Genomic DNA, 22,714 nt, shown 5'->3' on the forward strand with positions numbered 1-22,714 from the left:
ATGTCGGTGCAGGTCGTGTCAGCAGCTGCTGCCGCGAAGGTGCCTGAGGTGGAGCTGAAGGACCTGAGCCCCTCCGAGGCGGAGCCGCAGCTGGGACTGAGCACAGCGGCCGGGAGCGCCATGGCCCCCCCAGCGGGCGGCGGGGACCCTGAAGCTCCAGCTCCGGCCGCAGAGCGGCCCCCGGCCCCCGGTCCGGGATCGGGGCCCGCAGCGGCTCTCAGCCCGGCCGCTGGGAAAGTGCCTCAGGCGTCGGCCATGAAGCGGAGCGACCCTCATCACCAGCATCAGAGGCACCGCGACGGCGGCGAAGCCCTGGTCAGCCCCGACGGCACCGTCACCGAGGCGCCGCGCACAGTCAAGAAGGTATTGGGGCCGGGCTGCCTCTTTCGGAGAGGGAGGGAGGTGGGGAACCGCAGATCCTCTCGGCGCGGCGGCACCACTCTCCACGCCCTCCCTTCTGATGCTGGAAGTAGAGACATCTCTTTTCCCCTTAAACCCGCTCTCTCAGAGATGCCCCCACCCGGGCCCCAGTGCTGGGGGGCGAAGACTCCCGGTGGTACGGCCGTACTTCGCTGGGAATAACATGGAGGTAGCGCCCTTCCTTACTACTTGGAATAGGCTGGGAGAGGAGAGGCACCTCGTATTACACCTTTCTGTACTCCTAACCTACTCCCGTGTGTATTTTCCAGACTGTCGGGGAGAAGACCCCGATGGTGTAGAAAAGCTTTACTGCTTCTGAGAGTTCACCCAGGGTTGAAAGAGCTTTTCCGTTTGGACATCTTTTCTGTAAGGAGTAGTTACCTCTCGTTGAGATCCTCAGTTGTCTGGTTTCTGTACAGAAGATGACTCTCTGTCTTTCTGTGGCCAGGCGCTTCCATCTAACAATACTGATGCCGTGCCCTTCATTCCACATACTGCAAGATCCTTAGGTTTTCTCTGAAAGTAGAAGGGTAATAGGGTAATGGAGAGATTCACTCCACTCTTCTCTTTGAGGTTTGTCCTCTCAACTCAGTAGTTGATCACCGGGATTGTTAGACTGTGTATAAAGAGAATGATTGTTTTTATTGGTTCTTTTATTATGGTCCGTAAGTATTAGGAAGAAATGCTTCTACTTTTGGGAAAGGCGATCACTGTCAGATTTTGTCTCAGCTGCCAGCTTCTTTCAGATAGTTTTGAAGAGGCAGTAGTCTCAGAACACCAAGGAGTAGATAGATGTGCCTGAATGTTTGATATTCTCAGTATTATCCTTGCAATGGCTGTCTGTGGTGTCTGTCCTCTCAGAAAGCAAATCAGTACAGAGAAAAATGGCAAATATTGCAAAAACAAGTTGTGGATTATCGCTATAATTTCTGAGGTAGTATGCGAACATAGTGATATACTGGGTTTTTCGTTTTGTGAATGATTTATCAGAAAAGCAAGAAAGTGATGTGAAATCTGCATTGTGCAGGACTCAGCTGAGTTGAAACCTTGTATCCAGCCTAACTTTGATTGTAATAGCCTCCTTATTAAGGTGTAAATCAGAGAACTCTTGCATTCTAATTACTAAAATATAGTGATAAGGTCAGAAGCAAGACTAAAGGAATTTGTTTAATGATGCTTTAGGACAGTGTCTTTCTTGTTTGCATTATGAAACTCCTCTGGGCAGAATTATTGGGGGAAAGAGACGTAGCATGGGCACCATGGCTTCCCTTGTGGCTCAGTTGGTAAAGAATCTGCCTGTAATGCGGGAGACCCTGATACAATTCCTGGGTCGGGAAGATACCATGGAGAAGGGATAGGCTTCCCACTCCAGTATTCTTGGGTGTCCCTGGTGGCTCAGCGGGTAAAGAATACACCTGTGATGCGGAAGACTTGGGTTCGATCCCTGGTTTGGGAAGATCCCCCACAGAAGAATACAGCTACCCACCCCAGTATCCTGGCCTGGAGAATTCCATGGACTGTATAGTCCATGGGGTCGCAAAGAGATGGACCTGACTGAGTGACTTTAACGCATTCAGACACACATGAGCACCAAAGCTGGTAGTACCTAGATATGAGTCTGGAAATCTGAAACATTTGTAATAGTTGAGTTGCTTTATAACTTTGGCCAAATTCTGTGGTTAAGGGTCTTTTTGTGTAAAATGTACAGATTAAGTCTCGAGTATAATAGTGTTCAACAAATTGCCTTTATTTATTTGACCTTGCCATGCAGCTTGTGAGATCTTTAGTTTACCAGGAATTGAATGCTGGGTCCTACCAGTGAAAGCTCAGAGTTCTAACCACTGGACTGCCAAGGAGTTCCCCAACAAATGGCCTCTAGAACATGGGATTTACAGTCCAGCAGACCTGGGTTTGAATCCTAGTACCCCTGTGAGCTAGCTTTTGGGTAATTTCTAAATTCTCTGAGTCTTAGTTGTCTCTTTTACAAAATGAGGTTGAAGCTTACAAATATTTGTAGAGGACTTACTGTTGAACTTGGCACATATAATAAGGGCTTAAATTATTGCCATTGTTAAGAGTTGATTTTATTTTTTTCTTCCTCCGATCATGGTTTAAGTGCACCACCATGGCTTCCTTTAAAAGATATATACAGTTCAATGGCTTCTATGTAAAGCAGTGAACAACACGGCAGGCCAGCATATCAGCCTGTTTTTCCTAATGCTAGATGTGTTTCTTGACCATTTTCCTTGTTGCTGAACCACCTTCTTCCTGTTTTTCCAGCATTAAAATGTGGGTCCCATGATTCTAGATTTACTCAGCAGCCTCAAGGCTGTGAGAGACAGGGCTGAGCTTGCCTTACAATGTTAATTGCAACCAAAAAACAGCTCCTCCACTGGAAGTTAAACAGGCGAAACTCTGGGCGAGGGTGCAGCCTTGTGACACAACTGCAGGCATTTCTGAGCGGCTTTTAGGGGGCAGAACCTTTAACTTTCTTGACATTGAAGTAGCTCAACTAAAACAAGTGCACGAGACTGACCTTTCTTAAAGCTGAAAGTCACCCTCTCCAAGGGACTGCAGTGTGATTTTGATTTGTTGAACCTTTCTTGATTGTTTTTTTAGTTTATTTAAATAAATAATCATTCTGACCTTCACTCCCTTTTGCTTTTATTTAGTGTAGGGAGGGACTGGAGGTACTAAGGATTGAAACAGCTGCCTTTGACCATGTAATTGATGACTGTTGCTCTCATTTTTTACCTGTCACATACAAGCTTATTTATCTTAAGCTTATTTCCCTCCACTGATGGTTTCTCTTACTCTATTTGCGTATCTGTCATTAGTTTTCTTAGTGCCATTACTCTGTTCAGTCACACGAGGGAAATAAACTTTTTTATAAGAGTCAGAATTCCCAAGTGCAGCATTTAGTAAGAGTGAACATATGGTGTGCAGGTTACTCAGTCCTGTCTTATCTTTGGCATCTACCTCAATCCTGTAACTTGTGGTGCTCTCGGGACAGATCTTGTCACTGTGGCTCTCATATATTTGTATATAATGTCTTTCTTTGTAAGTGAACTCAACAAACCAAACATCTCTGTAAGAAGTGATCTGTGAAATAGGATGATACGGTCCACCGTCAATGCAATAGAAATATTTGAGAGGATGTCTTTCCCTTGTTCTTGAAAATGGGGTAATAGGAATGTCATACCACAGTAGAGAAAGCAATGTGGGAGAGAATTTATTTCAGAAAAGGTAAAACTTTCTGATGATAAATATGTGAGCTTAAGAACCACAACTAGTTTGTGCTTACATCAATATCAGTAATGACCATGTTCAAGCAGATTCTTTTTTTTTTGGCAAGGGAATCCATCTTGTGCTGGCTTTGTTGCTGTCAGCAGAGAATGAGTTCAGCCATGCTAGCACCTTCTTGTCCTGAATTCTTTAAGCTCTTTATTTGGTTAATTATGGATTACTAAGATGGAACCTTTTGGATATAGTCATGGGAATGCAAGAGCAGTTTTGTTCCTTTTGCCAGTTAGGAAAATACAGCCTTGCAGAATGTTCAGTAAGGCAGTTGGCAGATTGACCCTAATAACAGTTACCATTAATTGGCCCTTTCTTTTTTTTTTTTTTTCTAATTGGCCCTTTCTATGCCAGGAATTGTTATCAGCATTTTTCTAATCCTGACAGCTACACAATGAGATATAAGTGGCAATATCTCCATTTCACAGATAAGGAAATGAGGTCCAGAGAAGGCAAAGTGCCTTGATCAAGGTTATACATCTAGAGGGGGGCAGAGGTAGGACTTGAAATCCCTTTTTTAAGCCTTTGTTTCCAAAGCCCATTTCTTTTTATTATGCCACACTGACTCTAACTTCTTAGTTGCTGAGTTTTGGCTTTCTCTCAGAAGTCTTTCAAAATACTCAGTGAACTCTAAGGTATGTCTCTCTGATTTAAGACTTTCAGTTCAGTTCAGTTCAGTCGCTCAGTCATGTCCGACTCTTCGCAACCCCATGAATCACAGCACACCAGGCCTCCCTGTCCATCACCAACTCCCAGAGTTCACTCAGACTCATGTCCATTGAGTCGGTGATGCCATCCAGCCATCTCATCCTTGGTCGTCCCCTTCTCCTCCTGCCCCCAATCCCTCCCAGCATCAGGGTCTTTTCCAATGAGTCAACTCTTCACATGAGGCGGCCAAAGTATTGGAGTTTCAGCCTTCAGTCCTTCCAGTGAACATCCAGGACTGATCTCCTTTAGGATGGACTGGTTGGATCTCCTTGCAGTCCAAGGGACTCTCAACAGTCTTCTCCAACACCACAGTTCAAAAGCATCAATTCTTCAGCGCTCAGCTTTCTTCACAGTCCAACTCTCACATCCATACATGACCACTGGAAAAACCATAGCCTTGACGAGATGGACCTTTGTTGGCAAAATAATGTCCCTGATCTTTAATATGCTATCTAGGTTGGTCATAACTTTCCTTCCAAGGAGTAAGCGTCTTTTAATTTCATGGCTGAAATCACCATCTGCAGTGATTTTGGAGCCCCCCAAAATAAAGACTGACACTGTTTCTACTGTCTCCCCATCTATTTCCCATGAAGTGATGGGACCAGATGCCATGATCTTCGTTTTCTGAATGTTGAGCTTTAAGCCAACTTTTTCACTCTCCTCTTTCACTTTCTTCAGGAGGCTTTTTAATTCCTCTTCACTTTCTGTCATAAGGGTGGTGTCATGTGCATATCTGAGGTTATTGATATTTCTCTCAGCAATCTTGATTCCAGCTTGTGCTTCCTCCAGCCCAGCGTTTCTCATGATGTACTCTGCATATAAGTTAAATAAGCAGGGTGACAACATGCAGCCTTGACATACTCCTGTTCCTATTTGGAACCAGTTTGTTGTTCCATGTCCAGTTGTAACTGTTGCTTCTTGACCTGCATATGGGTTTCTCAAGAGGCAGGTCAGGTGGCCTGGTATTCCCATCTCTTTCAGAATTTTCCACAGTTTATTGTGACCCACACAGTCAAGGGCTTTGGCATAGTCAATAAAGCAGAAATAGATGTTTTTCTGGAACTCTCTTGCTTTTTCCATGATCCAGCGGATGTTGGCAATTTGATCTCTGGTTCCTCTGCCTTTTCTAAACCCAGCTTGAACATCTGGAAGTTCACAGTTCATGTATTGCTGAAACCTGGCGTAGATCATCCTAAGTAAAGAGTAAAACCAAAGTAAAGAGGATCTGAGTCAGGGCTTTAGGAAGAGGATGGGAAAAACTTGTACAAATGTAGAATCTCAAACAATTATAAAATTATGAGAGTGGGAGAAGAGGATCTTATATGTGTGTATAAAAAAGTGTTTCAAGATCAATGATGTGTTTTCACATTAGTAATTGAGTGATAATTACAGAGATATATTCCTATTTTTAAAGTTATGAGTAAATCAGGAGTGCTAGAGGACTATGCTCCTCTTTCCTGTCCAGCTAACATTTTCCTTGTTCTTTAAGACTCACCTTCTTTATGAATTGATCTGTAATGAAACATTTTGAAAATTAAAAGGGGAAGCATACTGTTATATATTCCTGCTGTGTCCCAGGCATTGTATTAGAGCTTTACACATACTATTTTATTTAAGAGCTGTCAGAAATAGGTTGTATTATCCTTGTTTTACTAAGGAAACTGAGAGTTGAAGAGATTTTGTGTCAAAGTTATACATTTAGTAACTGATATGAGCCAACAGAACTCTAATCTGTTTGACTCTCATGCCCAAATTCCATTGCTTTTCAGTTGAAGTATTTCTCTGTTTAAAGCTTAGACTGCACTTTTAAATCTTAGTTAATTGTATATTTTTGTGAATTTTCTGTTATTTCACTAACAGGCCATTTCTTTTTATTTACTGAGTTTGTTTAATGATCTACCATATATCTATGTCAACATTTATGAATTTTCTGACAAGGCAGCCTATATTTGTATTAGTATAATTTCTGAAGTCTACTTTTCCTGGGAAAGATTGAATATTAAGAGCTGTTTCAGGAGGTTGTTCAGAGCTGAAGTTGCAGTTGTGTATTTAATGTCTTGAGGAAGATGACTTAGGTCCTAGTGTCCAGTTAATAGAAGAAATGGAGAGTTCCTTGAAAAGGGAGTTAGTCTTTGTCATTTCCTTGAAAGTGTTCCCTTCTCCACAGTAAAAGGAAAAAAAATAGGAAGAGATTTGTTGGGATTTTCATTCAGAGTTTGTTCTTTCTTGGTTGTCCTAGGTAGTCCTTGTGTAAATAATTCAGAGAGGGACAACTGACGTGGATGGGAGAATAGTGTATCTTGGCATCTGCCCCAGTCCACCCCCCACCACTGTGTTCAGGTGGTATGCAGAATTACAGGAGCTAAGATTCCACTCCCCCAATAAGAGGTTTAGTTAGCTTGATCAGGTTTCTATGGAATTTGTAGGAGGTTTTTACAGTCTGAATGACCTATGGCCCCAGATTTGATGAGAGCTGAGCAGAGGAGAAGGCAGTGGACTTCTATAATAGTTGTAAGTAAAACTACTTTGATTAAATTAAATCACTGAAGCCAAATGACGTGTATGATTTTCAGTCATACACTTCCAGAACTGTATTCTGCCACAGTTCAGTTAGCCATTTTCCCTCTTGGATACTGCGTTAATAGCGGGTGATTTCCTATTCTTTATTTCTTTCCCCCCCACAGGAGTCTATCAGTAGAAACGGATTGGTTTGGAGCACCTAGTTCTTAGCTTATAACTTAAATTATGGAAGGGTATAAACTTAAAATAAGGGAGTATATAAAGGTCCTTGATTGGCTAGTTGAGCTTCTCTTTTCCTTAAAGCCATTCTGAATACTATAAAGCTTTCACTGAAAGTTAAGTACGCTGACACTTAAACTGGCTTCATCTTCCCTATAGATTTATCTCCTACTGTGCTCCAATGTGTATCCTTCTATTCATTCTAAAAGATTTGATTTGATATTGTTGACTGCCTTTTCTTGGAAACTTTTATCAGCTTCAGTTATAACTCGTTTACAGCTACCATTTACTGAATATTTACTCTCTTCCAGGTATCTATCTCATCTCATTTAATCCTCATAATGACCATCAGATGAATATTATTAGAAAACAATATTATTATTCTACAGATTAGAAAATGCAGGCTCAAAGAGAGTGATTAACTTGCCCAGGGCTTTGCCAGTCCTTGATGCCTTTGGGATTAGTGAGATGAATCACCACCCACAGCAGTAGTGGGAGGCTTTGCCACTCTGCCAGCCCCTTACTTTTCTGATTAAACTCCCGGTGAAACCTGCTTAAGTTACTCCACCTGGGCTGCTGAGATTACTCTGCAACCATCTGGACTACAGGATCTATCCTTTTCCAAGGGGAAGTCTCATTCCCTGTTTTCTTTAGTTACTACCTGATGCCCACCTCAGTCACTACCTGATGCCCAGTCAGCCATTGTCTTCCTAATACTCATTCCCTTACCACTCCCTTCATCCTCTCAGCCAGTCCAGTCTTCCCGAACCTTTCCACTATGTTCTGAACAACTTGCCCATCTATTATCAGCGTATCTTCTTGTAGCATCAGCCTTTAGCAACAGGATCAAGTTACAGGGGCAAAAGTGGCACCTGGTACCCTGAACTATAATTGTGCAACCCAAGCTGCAGCAGCTCCTGCTTGGCCTAAAGCAAACATGACGTGTTTCCTAAGCCCATTCTGTAATGGTGTTTTTAGCTGTGTTGCCCTGGAGCAGGTTCTCTGCTCTGAAAGCTACTTCATGTCCTTCCTATACATTCTTTTTCTGTCCAGTTCAGCCAGAGTTGACTTCTGCTCTTTATGGAACTCTGAGAGGTATACTGGTTGAACCTAACCATCTGCCTTTTTAGCTGTCTGCATCTATGGAGCTGAGTGTTTGCTAGAGAAAATCAGAACCAGGCAGATCGATGTCACTATAAATTCATAATCATCAGCCTCATATGCTTGATCAGCGTTGCCTAGTAACATCATACATTCTCTAGTAAGTTCACTTTAAGCCTCACTGCAAATAATTATTTAATATGGTATCTATTTACTTCTAATTTCAAGTGTTTTAAAAACAGTGATATACCCTGTACTTGTTATAAAAACAGAAGCCACCAAAAGAGAATTCCTTCATCTTTGTACCTCCCAAACCTGCAAATCTGCCTGCATTTGGGGTTCATCTTTTTCTCCTCTCATGTTATGATAGTGGAAGACATGTCTTTCATTTTGTCAAGAGCTCTAGTCACATTCTTTGGTCTTCTTAAAGAACTTCTTGTGGTTATTTCCTCTTTCCACCAGAGCCTTTCCTACAGATTTTCTTGCTATAATCTCGCCCATTTTGGAAACCCTGTCCTTTGACCCCTGTATCTGCTTTCTGTTACTGACCTATCTTTCTATTCTGTTACCCAGCTGAGTTTCTTAAAGAAGTTTTCAGTGTATGCTAGATACACTTTTTTCCTTTCCAAAGACTTTTTAAAAATTAGTTTTTTGGAGGGTGGGCTGTGCTGTCTTCATTTCTGCTCACAGACTTTCTCTCGTTGGGACAAGCGGGTGCTGCTTTGTGTTGCAGTGCGTGTTCTCTCTGTTCTCGGTGCAGTGGCTTCTCTGGTTGTGGAGCACAGGTTCTAGAGTGCCTGCTTGGAGTGGTTAACTGTTCCTTTCTCCAGGGGATCTTCCAAACCCAGGGATCAAATCCAGGTCTCCCTCATTGCAGGCAGATTCTTTACCAGCTGAGCCACCAGGGAAGCCCAAGAATACTGGAGTGAGTAGTCTATCCCTTCTCCAGTGGATCTTCCAACCGGGGTCTCCTGCATTACAGGCGAATTCTTTACCAACTGAGCTATCAGGGAAGCCCAACAGGAAAGTTTCTGTGAGAAAAGTCTTTTACTGTTGTTTTTATTAGTATTTTTCTGCTTACAGTGAGGCTGAAAATATTTTCATGAATATATTGGTTATTTATATTTTTTTCTTATAATTGTCTATTCATATTCATTTGTTAACAGATATTTATTGAGGACTATTGTGTGCCAAGTACTGGGGATTCAGCAACATAGATAAAGATTTCTGTCCTATGAACTTGTCTTTTTCATGTTGGCATATAGGAATCTTTACATTTTTGGAATATATTTTTTCTGGCCTCACAATGTGTAGGATCTTAGTTCTCCTCACTAGGGATCTAACCCGCACCTGCCGCAGTGGAAGCATGGAGTCTTAACCAAGTCTTAAGGGCTGGTTGGCCAGGGAAGTCCCTGGATATTAATTCTTTATATATATGTTGCAAATATTTTTTCCTACTCTGTTTCTTGTTGACTTGTAACTTTGTTTATATTAAATATTTTCATGTAGTCAGATTGGTGAGTTTTTTTTTCAGACTTTAAACTTTTAATTTTGTATTAGAGTATAGCTAATTAACCGGAGAAGGCAATGGCACCCCACTCCAGTACTCTTGCCTGGAGAATCCCAGGGACAGAGGAGCTTGGTGGGCTGCCGTCTATGGGGTCGCACAGAGTCAGAAACGACTGAAGGGACTTAGCAGCAGCAGCAGGAGCATAGCTGATTAACAATGTCATGGCAGTTTCAGGTGACAGTGAAGGGATTCTGCCATATGTATATACATGCATCCACTCTCTTCCAGTCCTCCAACCCCCATTTTTTCTTTAATGGGTTACATATTTGTGTCTTAGAATGGCCTGTCCTACCCCAGATTTATTAACAAGTTATTTTATATTTTCTAAAGCTGTTTTCATGGTTGTGTTTATTTGGTCTTCAGTCCATCTAGAATTTATTTTTGTTTGTAATGTAAGGTAGGGACTATTTGGAGTGTAAAAGGTGACAGTGAAAGTTATATCGCTCAGTCATGTCTGACTCTTTGCGACCCCATCGACTGTAGCCTACCAGGATCCTCCGTCCATGGGGTTTTCCAGGCAAGAGTACTGGAGTGGGTTGCCATTTCCTTCTCCAGGGAATCCTCCCAACCCAGAAACTGAACCTGGGTTTCCCGCACTGTAGGCAGACACTTTACCATCTGAGTGTAAGATCGCTGTATTTGTCCCCAAATAAAATTTATTTATTTATTTTTTTCCCCAAATAAAATTTAATATTTTACTTACTCGGGTTTGTTCTCCCTCCTTTTTTTGCCCCCTGTTTAACTTGTCCTTCCTAACAGTTTTTCTTAACATTTAGCAGGAAGTGTAGAAGTAACTTTTTAAGTGAAAACTCTTTTTAACTCAAGAATGACAGACACTAAAATTGCCATCCTGGTAGTACCAGCTTTTCCAAAATGACACCTGATTTTTTTTAAGGCATTGCCAGGAATTGAGTATGTGTAATGTAAATGGATCATGGAAAAAGGAAGAGAGTTCCAGAAAAACATCTATTTCTGCTTTATTGACTATGCCAAAGCCTTTGACTGTGTGGATCACAATAAACTGTGGGAAATTCTGAAAGAGATGAGAATACCAGACCACCTGACCTGCCTCTTGAGAAATCTGTATGCAGGTCAGGAAGCAACAGTTAGATGTGGACATGGAACAACAAACTGGTTCCAAATAGGAAAAGGAGTATGTCAAGGCTGTATATTGTCACCCTGCTTATTTAACTTATATGCAGAGTACATCATGAGAAACGCTGGACTGCAAGAAACACAAGCTGGAATCAAGATTGCCGGGAGAAATATTAATAACCTCAGATATGCAGATGACACCACCCTTATGGCAGAAAGTGAAGAGGAGCTAAAAAGCCTCTTGATGAAAGTGAAAGAGGAGAGTGAAAAAATTGGCTTAAAGCTCAACATTCAGAAAACAAAGATCATGGCATCCGGTCCCATCACTTCATGGGAAATAGATGGGGAAACAGTAGAAACAGTGTCAGACTTTATTTTTGGGGGCTCCAAAATCACTGCAGATGGTGACTGCAGCCATGAAATTAAAAGACGCTTACTCCTTGGAAAAAAAGTTATGACCAACCTAGATAGTATATTCAAAAGCAGAGACATTACTTTGCCGACTAAGGTCCGTTTAGTCAAGGCTATGGTTTTTCCAGTGGTCATGTATGGATGTGAGAGTTGGACTGTGAAGAAGGCTGAGTGCCGAAGAATTGATGCTTTTGAACTGTGGTGTTGGAGAAGACTCTTGAGAGTCCCTTGGACTGCAAGGAGATCCAACCAGTCCATTCTGAAGGAGATCAGCCCTGGGATTTCCTTGGAAGGAATGATGCTAAAGCTGAAACTCCAGTACTTTGGCTACCTGGTGCGAAGAGTTGACTCATTGGAAAAGACTCTGATGCTGGGAGGGATTGGGGGCAGGAGGAGAAGGGGACGACCAAGGATGAGATGGCTGGATGGCATCACAGACTCGATGGACGTGAGTCTGAGTGAACTCTGGGAGATGGTGATGGACAGGGAGGCCTGGCGTGCTTCGATTCATGGGGTCGCAAAGAGTCGGACACGACTGAGTGACTGAAGTGAACGTAACTGTAGGAAGAGCTTTTTTTTTTTCTTTCCTCAGTATATACTTGTGTGCATCTGCCTTTCAAAGTTGACATTACCTGCTTCAGGTTACAGAAAGACTTCTTTTCCTGACAGTTATAAAATGTCTTCTTCAACAAAGCTTTTGTTGGGTAAAGCTTGACTGATTCTACTCTTGGATCACTCTGCTTTGGGAGGCAAGTAGAACAGAAATTTTTACTACATGCATGTCTATTGTTTCTGTGAAAGAGAAAAAGTGACTGGTCTAATGCCAGTTCCTTTTTAGGGCCTTCTACTGTATTGTAGAATTAGAGAAGCAATTTTACTGCTTTTGGATATTTGTCTAATAATCTTCCGCAGTACATTCTGAGCATCTTTTGTGCAAAAACCACCTATATGTTATGTTCTAACCACTGCTAAGCAGTAGGGTTACTAAGTCAAAATACTATTCTTGGCCTCAAGGAGAGGGTAGGGAATGTGAATAGGAAAATACATACAGTCTAGTTTAGTATGAGCACTATTAGAAGCAGGAATGTTTGCAGTTTGCAGAGGTCAGCATTGAAACTGAGGTCTATCACGTTAGAAAAGGAGTTGGTTGTCCACCCAGGAAGCTTCACAATGTAGCAAAACCTTTGTGAGGTTTCCGTGTTCCAGCTTTACAAATTTAGAAATTCATATTTTAAGTACACTTCACCTCTTCGGACTGATTCATTCACTTCTTAGGACTGGTTCATTAAACCACACTCACCAGAGACTCATTTAAAACAAAATAACATCTAATTTTTAGTCAGAAGATAGCATTCAAGCTAATCTGAAATACATGTCAATTATAGGAGACTCTGGAACATCTACATGGGAAGTCTAACCATAGTTAAAGGCAGTTTATTAAGTTTGGAATCTTTTAGGTCCTTGCTACTTAAACCCATCTATGACCAGAATCATTGACATCACTTAGGAGTTGTGAGAAATGCACAGTCTCAGGCAGTTTGGTTCATGTTAGTGTGTACCCACCAGAACCTTAGTTTTTTTTACTCATTGTTGAATAAGATTGGCTCAGCAGTTGGCTTGTTTCTTTTTCTCTTTTATGCAGTCTCAGAGTAAAGAGGCAAGAAAATCATTTTTTAGTTTTGTGGTAGGGTGGAAATTTATAATGAAACATTGTAAGACTTGCAATATTTAAGAAACAGAGACAGAAGCTTAGATGGGCACTGATACACAAAGACAGACACACACAGAGATTCCCCTACATACATAGAACCCCTCAAGACCCTTCCACTCAGACACCCCTTCCCAGACACACACACACACACACACACACACGCACACACACACACACACGCACACACACACACAAGGGACTCCATAAAGTTCCAAACTTAGACCCACAGAGATACCCTGAACCCTGCCCCAGCACAGAGAGAGATGCACACACTCCCAATAGGTAATGTGTGAAACTCAGATTTTTGAAGGACTTAAGTAGTATTCTCCATAGTTATTTTGAAGAGATGGGATGAGTATACTCTTTAAGGTACTTTTAGCTGAGCCAGAAAAATAAAGCAAAAATAGATTGGCTGCCACTGGGTCTACAGAACAGTGGGTGCTAAAGCCAGTTTTATTTGGATTCTTGTTTTTGGAACTGCTTGTTCCTGGGCATCATTTGCAGCCTGATGTACTTACCATGCTTGGATGGAAAGTCATTCTGTTTCCCTCAGGAGCTTGCGTGCTAGATTGCTGGTTGAGCAGGGTTTCATGCTCAGTGCCCTGGATGCTATCTGAGTCACCTAAGTCTGCCCAGCATGGGAAGATCCAGAAACACTGCACCTATGTAGAAGGCTGTGAGTCTCTGTGGGTGTGTGGGACTGCAGAATGTAGGGTGGAGAGGGAAGATTATGTTAAAACTAGAAAGAAGTGTCATTTGGGAGTTTATAACCTGTTGGATCATTCATGGTATAGGTTTGCATAAAGATCTGTGATGAAGCCTAATGACAAGAATGACTCAGGGGAATAATTTAGTTGTAAGTTGTTCAGTCACTAAATCGTGTCCAAGTCTTTGTGACCCCATGGACTGCAGCACGCCAGGTTTCCCTGTCCTTCACTGTTTCCCCTGGAGTTTGCTCAAACTCATGTCCAATGAGTTAGTGATGCCGCCCAACCATCTCATCCTCTGTTGCCCCCTTCTCCTCCTGCCCTCAATCTTTCCCAGCATCAGTGTCTTTTCCAGTGAGTCAGCTCTTCACATCATGTGGCCAAAGTATTGGAGCTTCAGCTTTAGCGTCAGTTGTAAGTTAAAAGGTTTTAAAACTGTACAGATGTGGGCTGGAGTTTGCACACTGTTGGTTGATAGATCATTGTTATCCATGTCGCCAAGGATTTGGCTTGGGTAGCATCTTGTTAGGTCAAAAGAGATTCAGTAGTACAATGTGTTTATGCCTAAACACTTAAAAGTTTCTATCACACTGAGACAGTAAAGCACCAGAGAGACATTAGTAGAACAGTTTTACAAATGTGGGTTCCAAAGGGAGATACTTTTTCCCTGCTGCCTGGTACATGTGTATATATTCATTTGACCAAAAAACTCTTCATTTTTTTTTCCCCAAGCATATGGAAGAATACGGAGAAAATTGTAGTCACTGCCCAATTTAACAAATGTTAGCATTTTGCAAAATTTTCTGTAGATGTTCTTTTAAAGATGTAAAACATTGTAGATAAAATGAAAAACCCCCTTGTACCTCTTCCCTGTTCCTTTCCTTTCTTTCCTTCTTTTCTCCCAACTCAGAGGTAACTGCTGTTCAGACTTTGCTGTTTATAACACATTTTAATACTTTTGCTTCATTTTGTGTATTAGTATAAATTGTATATCAATAAAGGATATATAGCATTGTTTTGTGTGTCTGTATATTTAATGCAGGTGATATTATAGATCAGATATTTTTCTGTAACCTACTTTTTTTCCCTCAGCTTTGAGTTTTAACTAGTCTGGAACATGTAGATTTTCCAGGTGATTAATTTTAACTACTGTATAGTACTTTACTGTATGATAATACCACTTTTTACCCATTCCTCTTTAGTGTTCTCTTTTTCTTCTTGCTGAGGTTTGAACATTTGTAATTGTGTTATGCACACTTCTTTATCAGCATTTCTCTAGGGTGTTTCGCTATATGCAAAATTGCTTAAGGTGTATCTTAAATTGCTTTCTAAATTTGTTTTATTAATTCCTCTTTTCTGAATCCTTACTAATAAGTACAATTATCAAACACTGAACTTCTGTTCTGTTGGAAAAGACTCTGATGCTGGGAGAGATTGGGGGCAGGAGGAGAAGGGGACGACTCAGGATGAGATGGCTGGATGGCATCACAGACTCGATGGACGTGAGTCCGAGTGAACTCCGGGAGATGGTGATGGACAGGGAGGCCTGGCGTGCTGCGATTCATGGGGTCGCAAAGAGTCGGACACGACTGAGCAACTCAACTGAACTGAACTTCTGTTCAGTTGATCTACTAATATCTGGTAGTTGTGAAATGGAATCTCTGTTTGTTTTAATTTGCATTTCTTGGATATAAATGAGATTGGCATCTTTTAATATGTTTATAGTCCATTTGGATTTCCTTTTTTGTAAGTTATGGTCTGTATTTGTGTATTTTCTGATTTTCTTTTTGAGATCTCTTTGGCTTTTATTATTGCTTTATAAAAGTTTTTATATGTATTCATTCTAATCCTTTATTTTATCAGATATATGTGTTGCAGATATCTTCCAGTCTGTGTCTGTCTTTTTTTTTCTTTAACTTAGGACTTTTATACAGAAGTTAAATTTTTTAATGTAAAGTTGACCAGCTGTTTTTTTTCCTTCTGTGAAGTTTGTCATTTTTGAGTTTTGTTTTAAAAACTTCTCCATATTTCACATACTCTTCTCTATAAGTGTTCTAATATGTTTAGTTTTAATTTTTCATGGTTTAGTCTATCTGGAATTTGTTTTTTGTTTATAGTGTGAGATAGTGATCTATTTCATTTTATTTTCCCATATAGATAGCCAGTTGTCCCAGCCCTGTTTGCTGATTAAGTCACTATATTGAATATAGTTCCCTGTGCTGTACAGGGATATGTATAGCACAGGGAATAGGACCTGAATACAACCTTCTTCTGCATCCTAACACATGGCATTATCAGTCTTTTTTCGTTGTAACCGTTTTAGTGGTTGTGTAGTGCTATTTTGTTATGGTTTGAGTTTGCATTTCCCCATGACTAGTGACACTGAGCATCTTTTCATGTCCGCATTGATGAAATGTCTATTCAGATCGTTTAACTTTTTTTTTTTTTAACTTTCTGGCTATACCACATGCATGTGGGATCTTAGTTCCCCCACCAGAGATCAAACCCATGCCCCCTGCAGTGGAAACGTGGAGTCTTAACTGCTGGACCACCAGGGAAGTCCTGTCCATTTTTAAATTGGTTTGTTTTCTTATTAAGTTGTAATAAGCTGTAAGAATTCTTTCAGTATTCTGAATATAAGTCCTTTATCAGGTACATGGTTTGCAAATATTTTCTCCTAGGTTGTGAGTGGTCTTTTCATTTTCCTAATGCTGTATTTTGAAGACCTAATATTTTAAATATTGATGAAGTCCAGTGTAATACTTTTAAAAGACATTATGCTTTTGGTGTTATAGCTAAGAAATTAGTAAGTCAGGATCACAAAAATATTGTTTCCTTCTAGTAGTTTTGTAGTTTTAGATTTTTTATTTAGTCCTGTGACCAATTCTGATGCGAAGAACTGACTCACTTGAGAAAACCCTGATGCTGGGAAAGATTGAAGGTGGGAGGAGAAGGGGATGACAGGGGATGAGGTGTTTGGATGGCATCACCGACTCAATGGACATGAGTTTGAATAAGCTCTGGGAGTTGGTGATGTACAGGGAAGCCTGTGGCGTGCTGCAGTCCATGGGGTCACAAAGAGTCAGACATGATTGAGCAACTGAACTGAACTGAACTGTGACCCATTCTGAATTGACTTTATTGTATGGGGTGAGTTATGGGCCTGATCTTTTTTCCTTCATATGGATGTACAGTTGTCTCAGTGCCATTTGTTGAAAAGACTATTCTTTCCCTGTTGAATTGTCTTGACACCATTGTTGAAAATTAGTTGTTTGTAGGTGTGTGGGTTTATTTCTGGATTCCGGACTCTGTTCCAATGATTTACTTATTTATGTTGATGCCAATACTGTACTTTCTTGATTACTGTAGCTTTATAGCAAGTACTGGAATTGGGTACTATTTTGTTCATCTTTTTCGGCATTATTTTGGTTTTTGTAGGTCCTTTAAATTTTCGTATAAATTTAGGATAAGCTTGTCACTTTCTGTGAAAAAGCTTGCCAGAATTTCGATAGGGATTGTGTTTAACCTATAGGTCATTTTTGGAGAATTCCCATTATAATGATATTGTGACTTCCAACCCATGAATGTGAAATAACTCTCCATTTTTTTAGCAGCTGTTCACTAATTGCTCTTGGCAGTGTTTTGTACTTTATAGTGTACAAGCTTGGTACTACTTTTATTAAATTTTTTTCCAAGTTTAATTTTTTTTGGATGCTATTATGAGTGGAATTGTTTTCTTAATTTTATTTTCAGATTTTTTTATTACTAGTATATAAAAATATAATTGATTTTTTTTTTACTGTGGTAAAATATATCATTTTAACCAGTTTATTTAAAATTTTTATTTATTTGTTTGTTTGTTTACACAGAGGGGCTTGTGGGATTATAGTTCCCTGACCAAGAGTTGAACCCAAATGTGGCAATGAAAGAACCAGGACCTAATCACTGGACTGCCATAACAGTTTTGAAGTATGCAGCTCATTGACACTAAGTACAGTCACAATGTTCTAGAACTATTATCACTATCTATACCCCAAACTTTTTCATTCCCAACAAAAATTCTGTACCCCATTAAACAATAACTCCCCTTTCACTCCTCTTCCTAGCCCCTGTCTCTACAAATTTGCCTTTGGATACCTCATATAAATAGAGTCATACAATATTTATCCTTTTGTATGTAACTTATTTTACTTAGTATAATGATTTTCAGTTCCATCCATGTTGTAGCATATATCTAGATTTCATTCCTTTTTTTTTTTTAACATTGTCATTCTTTTTTTTTGAAAAATAAAAAAAATTTTTGGCTGCACCATGTGGCTTGCAGTATCTTAGTTCCTAGAACAAGAATTGGACACCAAATGAGCTTCCTGTTTACTTGTAGACATAAAATCAGCCAGAGAACAATGCTAAGATATGCAAGCATATTCAAAGTAGTTCAAGGCTGTTTTTGAACTTACGTGTTCATGCTATTTAGAATATATTTTCAAAAGCCAAATAAATGAATCACTTATACTTGCAGGCTTTGTAAATGTGTGCGTGTGCTACATCACCTCATATATGTCCGACCCTTTGTGACCGTATGGACTGTAGCCTGCCCAGCTACTATGTCTGTGGGGATTCTTCAGGCAAGAGTACTGGAGTGGGTTGCCATGCCTCCCTCCAGGGAATCTTCCTGACCCAGTGAAAGCACAGAGTCCTAACCACTGGACAACCAGAGAATTACCTTTGTTCTTTTTTAATGCTAAATAATATTCCATTGTATCTATATACTTTTTTTTTTTAGCCTTTCCTCTGTTGATGGGCATTTGTGGTGTTTCTCCCCTTTGACTGTTATAATACTGCTATGAACATGGGTATATAAATATCTATTTGAATCCCTGTTTTCAATTTGATATATATTTAATTGAATTTTGTACTCTGCAGCCTTGCTAAACTTGTTTATTACTCTATTTGTTTTACTACTACTCATATTACTCTACTAGATTTTTAAAAATTTTCTACATCCAGACTTCTGTCATCTACAAATGACTTCTTTATTTCTTGTTTTCTAATGTTAATACCTTTTATTTCTTGTTCTTGCCAATTTACACTTCCTAGAGCCTCCTGTGCAGTGTTGAAATAGAAATGGTGACAGCTGACATATTTGCCTTGTTCCCAGTCTTAAAGGAAAAGTATTTATTCTTTCGGGCTTCCTAAGTGGTCCTCAGCTGGAACTCCATCACCTCCACTAGCTTTGTAGTGACGCTTCCTAAAGCCTGCTTGACTTCACACTCCAGGATGTCTGGCTGTAGGTGAGTGATCACACCATCGTGGTTATCCAGGTCATTGAGATTTTTTTGTATAGGTCAGTTTTGATTCTAATCCCAAAGAAGGGCAATGCCAAAGAATGTTCAAACTACTGCACAATTGCACTCATTTCACATGGTAGCAAAGTAATGCTCAAAATCCTTCGATCTAGGTTTCAACAGTATGTGAACCGAGAACTTCTAGATGTACAAGCTGGATTTAGAAAAGGCAGAGGAACCAGAGATCAATGCCAACATCCGTTGGATCATAGAAAAAGCAAGAGAATTCCAGAAAAACATTTACTTCTGCTTCATTGACTACGCTAAAGCCTTTGACTGTGTAGATCACAATAAACTGGAAAATTCTTAAAGAGGTGGGAATACCAGATCACCTTACCTGTCTCCTGAGAAACCTGTATGCAGGTCAAGAAGCAGTAGTTAGAACCGGACATGGAACAATGGACTGTTTCAGAATTAGGAAAGTAGTACGTCAAGGCTGAATACTGTCATCCTGCTTATTTAACTTATATGCAAAGTACATCATGTGAAATGCCAGGCTGGATGATGGTATCAAGATTGCCAAGAGAAATATCAATAACCTCAGATGCAGATGACATCACCCTTATGGCAGAGAGTAAAGAGAAACTAAAGAGCCTCTTGATGAAGCTGAAAGAGGAGAGGGAGAGTGAAAAAGCTGGCTGGAAACTCAATATTCAGAAAACTAATATCATGTCATCAGGTCCCATTACTTCATGACAAATGGATGGGAAAACAGTGGAAACAGTGACAGACTTTATTTTCTTGGGCTCCAAAATCATTGTGGACAGTGGCTGCAGCCATGAAATTAAAAGATGCTGCTCCTTAGAAGAAAAGCAATGACAAACCTAGACAGTGTATTTATTAAAAAGCAGAAACATTACTTAACCAACACAGGTCCATCTAGTCAAAGCTATGGTTTTTCCAGTAGTCATGTATGGATGCAAGAGTTGGACTATAAAGAAAGCTGAGCACCGAAGATTTGATGCTTTTGAACTGTGATGTTGGAGAAGACTCTTGGGAGGCCCTTGGACAGCAAGATCAAACCAGTCAATCCTAAAGAAATTCAACCCTGAATATTCGTTGGAAGGACTGATGTTGAAGCTGAAGCTCCAATACTTGGCCACCTGATGTGAAGAACTGACTCATTGGAAAAGACCCTGATGCTGGGAAAGATTGAAGGCAAGAGGAGAAAGGGAAAACAGAGGATGAGATGGTTGGATGGCATCACTTACTCAGTGGACATTAGTTTGAGCAAGCTCCAGGAGATGGTGAAGGACAGGGAAGCCTGGCGTGATGCAGTCCATAGGGTTGCAAAGAGTCGGACATGACTGAGGGGCTGAACAACAACAACAAATGGCCCTATTGGTAAAGAACCCGCCTGCCAATACAGGAGACATAGGAGACACTGGTTTGCTTCCTTGCTTGGGAAGGTCCCCTAAAGTAGGAAATGGCAACCCACTCCAATATTCTTACCAGGAAAATCTCATGGACGGAGGAGCATGGTGGGCTATAATCCATGGAATTGCAAAGAGCTGGGCACAACTGAGTGACTGAGTGCAGCAGGATGACAACATTTAGCTTTTTACTATTAAGTGTGATGTTAGCTGGTAGTTGGTAGGTTCTTGGGTTGACTAAGAAAAATTGCACAATCTAATAGTTAAAGATTTTATGAGGATTTGCCCAGAAGACAGTCTCTCAGGTAGCTCTGAGGGATTGCTCTGAAGAAGAGGTAAGGGAGAAGCCAGGTTACACAGTAAATCCCCTACATATGAACAAATTCTGGTCTCAGAATGCATTTTTAAATCCAGTTTGTAAGTCCAAGAAAGTTAGCCTAGGTACCTAACTTACACAGTTGGTTATATATTGTTCTGTAATAGGTTTATAATACTTTTTACACAAATAATACATAAAAAAACCACAAAAAATAAAGGAAACATTTTTAATCTTACAGTATAGTACCTTGAAAAGTGCAATAGGAGAGTATAACAGCTGGCATACAGGGGCTGGCATCGAGCGAACAGGCAAGAAGAGTTAGCGACTGAAGGAGGAAGAGCTGACGGATCCTCAGCTATATCAGACTGAGGACAAGCTGCAAATTCACTCAGGCCTCATGTTGATGGAATGCATGTTCACACCTTTGAAAGTTGTAGGGGGCTTACTGTATTAGGAGTTTTTGCAACACCAAGACCAGGTAGTGAAACATCAAAAAATTGCTGTCAATTAAAAAAAGCCAGTTATCTCAAGTTAATGAATTTAGCAGTTTTCTACTTATAGGTAGATAGATACAAGAGTCTGGGCTGATTGAAATCATTCCTTTGATATGCCCCTTAGCTATCTAGGCCCAGCATCTTGTTCTTTCTCATCCTGAGCCCCTTCAGGATGCACCATAGCAGGTGGCTTTGGTGGCTAAAGGCTTGGAAAGAAAGAAAGTGTGAGTCCCTCAGTCATGTCTTACTCTTTGCCACCCATGAACTGTAGTCCAGCAGGCTCCTCTGTCCTTGGAATTTTCCAGGCAAGAATACTGGAGTAGGTTGCCATTCCCTTCTGCAGGGGTTCTTTCCAACCCAGGGATAGAACCTGGGTCTCCTGCATTGCAGGCAGACTCAACCAGCTGAGCCACCAGGGAAGCACTGGAGTTCCCTCAGGGCTCACTGTAGGGTGCTGCGACCTCCTTTGTTTACTGATTTGGCAGGCAACATTTTTCATTCACAAGGGCCTGGCTGGAAGTGATCTTCCTTATTTACCTGTGAGCCTGGAAACTCTGTTTGCCAGGTACAGGCTGGTTTTTCCAAGAAAGCTTTGTGAGTATTGGCACCAAAAAGTCAACCTTAGTTCCATAAAACTGTCTAACTGTATCTGATACTGTGCATCTTATGACCTGTTACAAGGAGAACAGGTTCTTATTTAATGTATTAAAACAACTGTGTGCTAAGTCGCTTCAGTTGTATCCAACACTTTGAGACCCTATGGACCATAGCCCCCAGGCTTCTCTGTCCATGGGATTCTCCAGGCAAGGATACTGGAGTGGGTTGCCATGCCCTCCTCCAGGGGAGGAACCTGTGTCTCTTATGTCTCCTGTATCGGTGGATTCTTTATCACTGGCACTACCTGGGAAGCCCATAAATAGCTATATTGCCATGAAAATAAGAATACTTAAAAGTGTTCCAAATTCTGGAGGAATCACATAGGAGAAAATACAACTGTTACATTTTTGTTTGCCAAGGTATAATTATTAAGCTGCCCTTATAGATAGCTTAAGAGAAAAGGGAAAGGAGTTCCTTATGTCTGAAGAGCAGAACATTAAAGATCCAACAAAATTTCAAACAAGAAGGCCATAAAAAGTCATAGTTCTTCATCAGTTCCTTCAGTCCCATGTGATTTATGCTTGTTCTGCTTGATCTTGGATTAGCAGTTTCAAACATTTTCAGAGAAGAATCTGAGTAAAACAAAAACTATCTGCATAACAAAACATTTTGAGGTTAAGATTTGATGAGAGTTCATTTGATAGGGAAATTTGGATATTTCTATAGCATACAACATTTTGGCATAAGAATAAGACAATGAAGGTATTGACAGATTTCTATGAACTCCATGTAGTTTCTGGAATACCTACATTATTAACCTGTGTGCG

At 40.5% G+C, this 22,714-nt stretch overlaps 1 protein-coding gene across 2 annotated transcripts in view; it reads left to right on the plus strand.

The window, feature by feature from the left end:
* AHCYL2 (adenosylhomocysteinase like 2) overlaps nt 1–22,714 on the plus strand; it is a 187,597-nt gene continuing 164,883 nt past the window's right edge. For both annotated transcript variants that reach the window (XM_052639254.1, XM_052639255.1), the window contains exon 1: nt 1–363. In XM_052639254.1, coding sequence (XP_052495214.1) covers nt 1–363 — 363 coding nt within the window. The remainder of the gene's footprint in view (nt 364–22,714) is intronic.

Source organism: Budorcas taxicolor, chromosome 4 (genome assembly GCF_023091745.1).
Source record: "Budorcas taxicolor isolate Tak-1 chromosome 4, Takin1.1, whole genome shotgun sequence".
Lineage (NCBI taxonomy): Eukaryota > Metazoa > Chordata > Mammalia > Artiodactyla > Bovidae > Budorcas > Budorcas taxicolor.